Here is a 7,281-nt window from a genome sequence, read left to right on the forward strand (position 1 = left end):
TTTGTTCGGGGTCCATCTCCTTGGAAGGAGTTAGGAATGGTAAACGGAATGCGATTTGACACACTCCTGAAAGGGCAGAAGGCATCCACCCCCCACCCCCCAACCCAGAGAATTAGTTACAATCTCCATTTGCAAAGAGCTATAGGTCCCTTTCTCCCAGTTTTAAATCTGTTGCTGTTTTGGTAACTGGGAGATTTCAAGTTCAAGATTTTCCCTTGATCATCTACAAACCTCTCAGATCCCTCAGCCCCTCCACTTCTTCTAAGCTTATCTTTCACTAGAGTTTGAAAAACGAATAACAATTCCACTTCTTTTCCATGAGTAACACAAACTGCCAGAGGAAACCTTTCAAAGTATTTCCTTGGCTATTTTCAATCCACTCCCCCACCCCAGGCTGAATCTGGGCACAACTCTTAATTGATTCACACTAATATCATTAATAAAAACCACCGGCCCCCTCCCCCAATCTTGGTGGTGTTTTTGAGTTGAACTCAGCTAAGAACAGAGAGCCCCCTTTAAAATAACTGTGTTTGGACAAACTTTACTGCAATAAAACAAATGTTTAATTTAATTCAGAATAAGAGATAAGAAATAACTCTTCAATAAAATATATAAAATTATACAAGGCACCCTTTCAAAGGGATAAAAGTATACTGGGTGGTGGTGAGGGGAAAGATGGAGAGAAAGATGAAGTACCAGGGAGCTAAATGGGCTGTTTGACAACACCATTTTTAGCAAGTCAAAACATGGCTTTACCCTCTGCCCCCAGCATGTTAAAAAGTATATAAATTTTTCTAATAAGTTTAGCACATACAATAGGTACACACACAGCGAAAGCATGATTTTTTTTTTCTTTCTGGATCTATTCATTGTTCAAGAATATTTAGCATATAGGTAATGGTTACAGTATATTTATTTTTTTTAAGCAGAGAATTAATTACACTCCCCGCCCCCAATCACCTTTGCAATGTGTGAGGACTGACTTGTACCTAGTATTTCACAGAAACCATCAATTCCCCTGACATGCTTTAACTTTCTACTCTCCAATTATCTGAAATGGAGTTAAGCAACAGCCTTGAGAGGAATTAGGAAGTACTTCCAAGTCCCACCTTACCTCAAGGCATTCTCAGGATTCTTCTCATCCCCCTTTTATTGATCTTACCAAAAAAAAATTAAAACTTTAACAATCTGTAACAATGTGGACAGAGGGAAAAAATATAAGGCCAAATATGGTAGTATCTAATGAGTTTTAAATGCATGTAAAAATGCAAAAACACGATGTGTCCTCATCATTTTGAGGAATCTCTCCATATCTACTTCCTATGCATTGTGCCTAATTCTAACCTTTGTTTTCCATAAGCAAAAGTCAATCATCCCGTCAAAATCACCAAATGTCAGCAATTTTAGCAAATAATAGGTCTCTCCTATAAGAAAAAACAAAATGGACTTAAACAGTCTCTTTTAGGAAGGTGATATATAGAAAAAAGTATACATATGTGCATATAAATTTTGCCTTTCAAAATAATCTGAATTTTTACGTCTGCTGTATAAAAATGTCATTATATTTTATTATATATATATATTTATATAGAAAAACCATCAGAGCCAATCTTTGTGAAAGGAGGAGGGGGCATCTAGAAGATCACACCAAGAAAATGGGGCTTGGTGCCTCCAGCCTAAAGAACAAATTCAAACTATGTCTGTGGCCCTGTGGGCCTAGCCGCTTAGGGTGGCGCATGCAAGGTTTGCAGAGCAGGAGTACAGGCTTGGTACTGCCTTCTTGGAGAGGGAGGAGGGGGGACCCATTTAAACAAACATCCATCAACGGAGTCTATGGAGCTGGTCTTCCTTAGGATAGATGGTACATGCCATATCCGACTGGAGTCGCATAGAGTCCGACGGGCGGGATGGGGAGCACAGGTCTATGGAAAGGGTAGGAGGCTCCATATATGGATGCTGCTTGCAGGGGCGAGTTGATGGGGAAAGGGAGGCTGAAGCCAGAGGGCAGCATAGGTTTTGCAGCCATTTTCAGCTTTTCTAGTTCTGCCTCCTGCAGTCTTTTCGCCTTGGCCCTTCGGTTCTGGAACCAGATTTTGACCTGGGTCTCTGTGAGGTTCAGAGAGCTGGAGAACTCTGCACGCTCTGCTATGGAGAGGTACTGTTTCTGGCGGAACTTGCGCTCCAGAGCCAGGAGCTGGGACGTGGTAAAGGGCGTTCTTGGCTTCCGATTGGTCTTGTGCTTCCGCAGGGTGCAGGTGGTGGGGCTCATGTGTCCTAGGGAACAGAGAGGGAGTGAATTAGCAAAAGAAGTGGCTTTCTCCCAGGTATGCCTGTGCGGGCCTCCCTTCTTCATCCTTCAAAAAGGGACTTCTGTCAAATCCATGTGGGGGTTGGGGGGGGAGGACCATATTTAAATGGATAAATTGCTTTATTTAAGAAATTGAGTCTTTTACAAAAAGTTTGGGAATTTCAGTGTACAGAACTTTCTATATGGGAAACACCAGCATTATGGATAAAGGAACTAGAACAGCCACGAATTGGTGTCAAGGGCGCCATAGTGCTCTCTGAGAAACAAAACCCCATCTCTTCTGAGCTTAAGTTCTCTGGTCTTTAAAATGGGGAACTGGGTTCATAACAATCCTCACTTCTCTAAGATGCTGAGATAAGCCCTTAAGAAGACAAGTGAAAGAGGGTCCAATAAACTGGGTTGGTCCCTTCTCCATGCCAGCAAAAGTTGGAGTGCATCAGCATATTTATGAAGGATAATCGTGCAGATAAAGGTCCGCGGTAAATTAATAGCATCTCCCGATTGGGAGCAGCCCCATGCAATAAACAACTGCACAGCTGTCATTCCATCCAGTCTACAGATTATAAAACCTGAACATCATTTTACAGATCTGGATGTGGGATAAGTTTCTTGGCCGGGTGCTTCTGTAATATAAAGTTTACTAAGAAGGAGGGAAAAATTAGCTTGCTCATAAATGTAAATGTCAGGGGAAATCATGCTGCCTCCAAGTTGAGAGCATGTGATGACATTTTAGTCATCTCTAACCATTCTCTGGTTTAGAGCAAATGTGTAAATGATTAGTTTGTTGCCAGAATTTAGAAAGAGGGAATAACAAGCAAAATAAAGGTATGCCAACCACATCCAGACTCCATATTTAAAATGGATTCAATTATAGGAAGTCACAGGACTGGGCATCGTTGTGATTCCATAGTTATCAACTAACTTTGGGCTTCTTTTCCTCAAAGGGAGGTGGAGGCAGGAGTGTGGAGCTGTGGGACAGAATGCTAAACAATTAATTTTCTGCATTTGGCTTTTATGAGCTATGCTAATTTTCCACAAGTAGCCACAGTAGTAACTCCAAAGTACTCATGGGGAGAATGTCGCATTTCTTGTTTAGTTACTTCGATGGCCCAAGAAAGAGTTTACACTTCATACTTGAGGGTGACACAACAAGTCCCACCCAGCCTCCATTTCCAACAAGAAAGGGATTCCTCCTAGTGTGACATTATTAACCATCACTTCAGTGACTAAAAAGTAAGAGGCAGTAGGTTCTACAATCGATCAAAAACAGAAACCGGAGAGGGATGGGTACACAGAAGTCTAGACTTTTGCATACTCCCTAAATAAGCCAGAGAGCTTAGGCACCTAGTTCTTAATTTACAAATAAACTAACAACCCTGTTGAAGACTCAGAGACCTGCTTTCACCCTTCACAAACCAGACCTAGCTCCCTGGAGGACTCCACTGTCTCAAGGTACATACCAAGCTCCCAGTGTCTACACTTGATCCTGCTCCATGTTTGCAGGAACTCTGTGCCCTGAATGGTCATCCCAGTCATCCCGGCTGCTTCTAGAGGCTGCATTTGAACTACAAAACGCCAGGCTACATGTATCAAAGCCATAAAGCTAAGAGTCTCCCTCTCAACACTCCTCACCTCCACCCCCACCCTGCTTTTTAAACCAGTCAAAGGATGGATGCAGATTATAGAAAGCAAAACAGCAGTTACCCTACTTCCTCCAAATAACAAACCTGGCCAGTGGCTCCCTCTTGCCCCAGGCTCCTGTGCTAGAAGCTCCTTGGACCCACGATTCCAACCACAGGGCTTCTGCTGTCATTTCTAGGCCCAAAGAGCTAATGAACCACTGTTGGTTTTAAAATTAAATCCTTTCTCCAGAATCTTGGATTTTTCTCATGGGAAGGTCATATCCAGGGCCCCCAAGCAGGGAAGTTCATCCTCTCTGTGAGGGGAGGGGGGGGCGGTTTACAGAGCCAGAGGGGAATTGCCATCCCACAACCCTAAGGCCCAAGGAAGTAGGGATTTCTGACCTCTGGACACCTCACTGTAAGGCCTGAATCGCTGATGTGCTGATGGGCACTGACCCAGGCCTAGAAAAACATGCGCACTCAATATTTGTCTAACAAATTAGGTTCCTTAAGTTTCTGAGCCTCTATTTCACCATCAATAAAATGGGTAATACTGTGCTATGTGGTTCAGAGTACTAAATTTTAGAATGCCCAGAGCCCTGTCTACCACTGGATAGGTGATCATTAAATATTGCCAAGGTGTTTTTGTTTTTGTTCTTGGGGTGGGGGGGAGTCGTTGGTCAAGCCCAAACTCAGTGTGTGCTGATTCCTCTGAACTCCGCCGAAATGTCCTTGTCTGTTACCAGGAGGCCGGCTGCGGACACACAGAGATCAGATAAGATAATATAGTGAAAAGTGCTATAAAGCACTGTGCAAACTTGAGTTTAAATTCTTTGAGTCCTTAATCTCCACACCCTTTGAATCTTTCAGAGTTTCTAACAGGGTGGAGGAGCTATGCCGGAGGGGACAGCCACTGCCTCCGGGGTATATGGCCTTGTTTTGTTCACAAAACACTATGCAACTCAGTCTTGAGGGCTGACTGAAGGAAATGAAGGAAGGTGTGGGTTCTTCTCCCAGCTTTGGAAAAAGTCCCTCCGCAGACCCCCCTTTCTCACCTTTTCTAAAGGTGCAGTGGGGGGTAGAGAAATCGTAAAGGCCAGGAGATAGAAATAAAAGGGGCTATAAGGAATAGAGTTCTCCAAATTGTGTTAAGGACCCAGGCCCAAAATAAGTGCTAAAGCTGGAAGAGAAATCAATTCTCCTGGGCTGCTTGCCATTCTGCCTCATTGGCAGGAAGCGGGGTGCAGGTCTGGGGACCTCTGCTTGGTTTCTCTAGGGAGAAGAATCAAAGGTGGTCAGGACACCCGACAGAGGAGCAGAGCTTGGACACCTAGGGTCCCTTGCCCAATTCAGCCATTGTTGGTGACCTGGACCAAGCAAGTTCAGTCCTCTTAAAGTCCGGGTGTCCGCATAGGGACTAACCACCTTTCCTGTGCTTCTGCCTGCCCTTCAGGGTTCCAGCGATATCAGGATCTGGTGAACTAATGAGCATCATTTTGTAAACCCTCAAGCGCTGCTGGAAGGTTGTTAATTATTACTATGAGCCGAGAGAGCCCGCGCGCTTCGGACCCCAGCCCGCTCCCGGCGAAGGTGCAGGCTGCGGGGACGACAGGAAGACATTTCGTCCCGGCATCAGTTTCTGCCTCCATCCCTTCCTGGGATCCTGCGGGATTAACTTCCCTAATGGAAGTTAATGATTTCTACCCAATACCGGGGGTTAGATTTCACCTAGACTTATCTTTAAAATGAGGGCACATCTCGCTGGGTTGTGAACTCTTAAAGGAGGTACGGCACCTCCGCCTCTGCCTGGCACATATTCGAGTGCTCATTAAAAGTGGATCTCTCTTCATTCTCCAGACAGAAACCCGGTGGACGATGAGACAAAAATAGGCAAAGTGGTTGGAGCGCGGGGCTGAGAGCTAGAGAAACCGATAACCGAGCGACCCGGCAAAACCAGCTACGCTGCGCCCTTCAAAGACCAGCGAATCCTCAATTGTGTCGGATACTTTGCACAGCTAGGGGATCCCGAACACGCGCTGCGCGGATCTGACCCAGAAGGTGTCTTGGCTCCAGTCGGCTCGCAGAACTCTGGAGATATCAAGGGGCCAAGAACTCCCAGGCTCGCTCTCCCGGGATTATAGTGCAGAGGGGTCTCCGTACCCCCAGCCTGGAATACCGGCCCCCTAGCTCCCTCCAGAAATCCACGGACCCGCCTGCCCCTTGTCTGGCCCGGACGCTCACTCACTTGGCGGCGGCGAGTATCTGCCGGGTTCCTGCATCCATGCGGCTCCGTCTTCTGAGTTTTCCGACTTGACCGAGGCGGTCTCGAAGGGCTTGACCAGCGGCCCGGGGCTGTGGGCTTCCCGGGCGCCGTGTCCGGGCAGTAGCAGTGGCCGCAGGGTGGCCCCGGCGGAGGCGCTTTCGGCTGGCAGTGGGGACGCCTCTTTGGGCGGCTTCTTGTCCGACATGAGCGCCTCCACGCTGAAGGGCAGGCTGGAGACCTTGACGCGGCGCTCCTCGGCGGCCCCCTCCGCTCCCCCAGGCCCAGGGCCCGGCCCAGCCACCATCGCCGGGCCCTCCTCATCAGACGAAAACAGGTCATTGCCTTTGGACGGAGAAGCCATGACTTCTCTGCCCTACGTAGCTCCCCGCGCGCGACTCCGCTGGCAACCCGGCAGCCGCGACTCAAACTTTTTTGGGGGGAGACGGGAGGGGCGCGCTGGGAGCCGAGCCTTTCCTCCAAGGGGAAGTGGGAGATTCGGCTCAGCCAATCGGCGCCGGCTCTGGAGCTGACGCCACAGACGCTCGCCTCTGATTGGCTCTCCAGGAAGAGGCTGGGGCCTCTTTTTTTTTCCTGTTTGAAATAAATTAGGAGTTAATTACAGGAGCAGTCAGCAGAGTTGTTATTAGGCGATCCCTCAAGGGTTATAATCACGCCAAAACTGAAAAGTCCATGGCGTAATTAAGGCCGATTATTTAAAGAGGAAGTTCGCCGAGTCCCATTTCTTCTCTCTTTTGACCCCTTTTTAAAAAGGCACCTCGCGCCCATACCACTTCCCCCAACACCCACCGCCAGAACACGTTTAAAATCTGCAACTGACATTGCAAAAACATTTGTGAAGCTCCTACTATACGTGGAAACAGCTAACTTTAGGAGTCAGCACTGAAAACACGGGCCAGCATCCCTGCTAAAGGCAGTAATACATACATGGAGCTTGTAAGAGTATTCCTTTCGCCATTGGCGAAAGCCCTACAGCGAAAGCTATTACCCCTAGAAGAAGAAGGGACGGAGAGAGACCGAGAGGTGGTCAGAGACTGGTCTTCCAAAGTTCTGACTGGAAAATTTAAAGC

At 47.1% G+C, this 7,281-nt stretch overlaps 1 protein-coding gene across 1 annotated transcript; it reads right to left on the bottom strand.

Moving 5' to 3' along the window:
* Positions 1-546: 546 nt before the first annotated feature.
* Positions 547-6,599, bottom strand: MSX2 (msh homeobox 2). The gene is made up of 2 exons (XM_027571696.2): positions 6,176-6,599; positions 547-2,274 (listed from the first exon to the last, which is right to left on the bottom strand). The coding sequence occupies exons 1-2, from the start codon at positions 6,552-6,554 to the stop codon at positions 1,850-1,852; spliced, it is 804 nt and encodes a 267-aa protein (XP_027427497.1). The 5' UTR covers positions 6,555-6,599; the 3' UTR covers positions 547-1,849.
* Positions 6,600-7,281: the final 682 nt, after the last annotated feature.

The sequence above is a fragment of the Zalophus californianus genome, chromosome 5 (genome assembly GCF_009762305.2).
Source record: "Zalophus californianus isolate mZalCal1 chromosome 5, mZalCal1.pri.v2, whole genome shotgun sequence".
NCBI lineage: Eukaryota > Metazoa > Chordata > Mammalia > Carnivora > Otariidae > Zalophus > Zalophus californianus.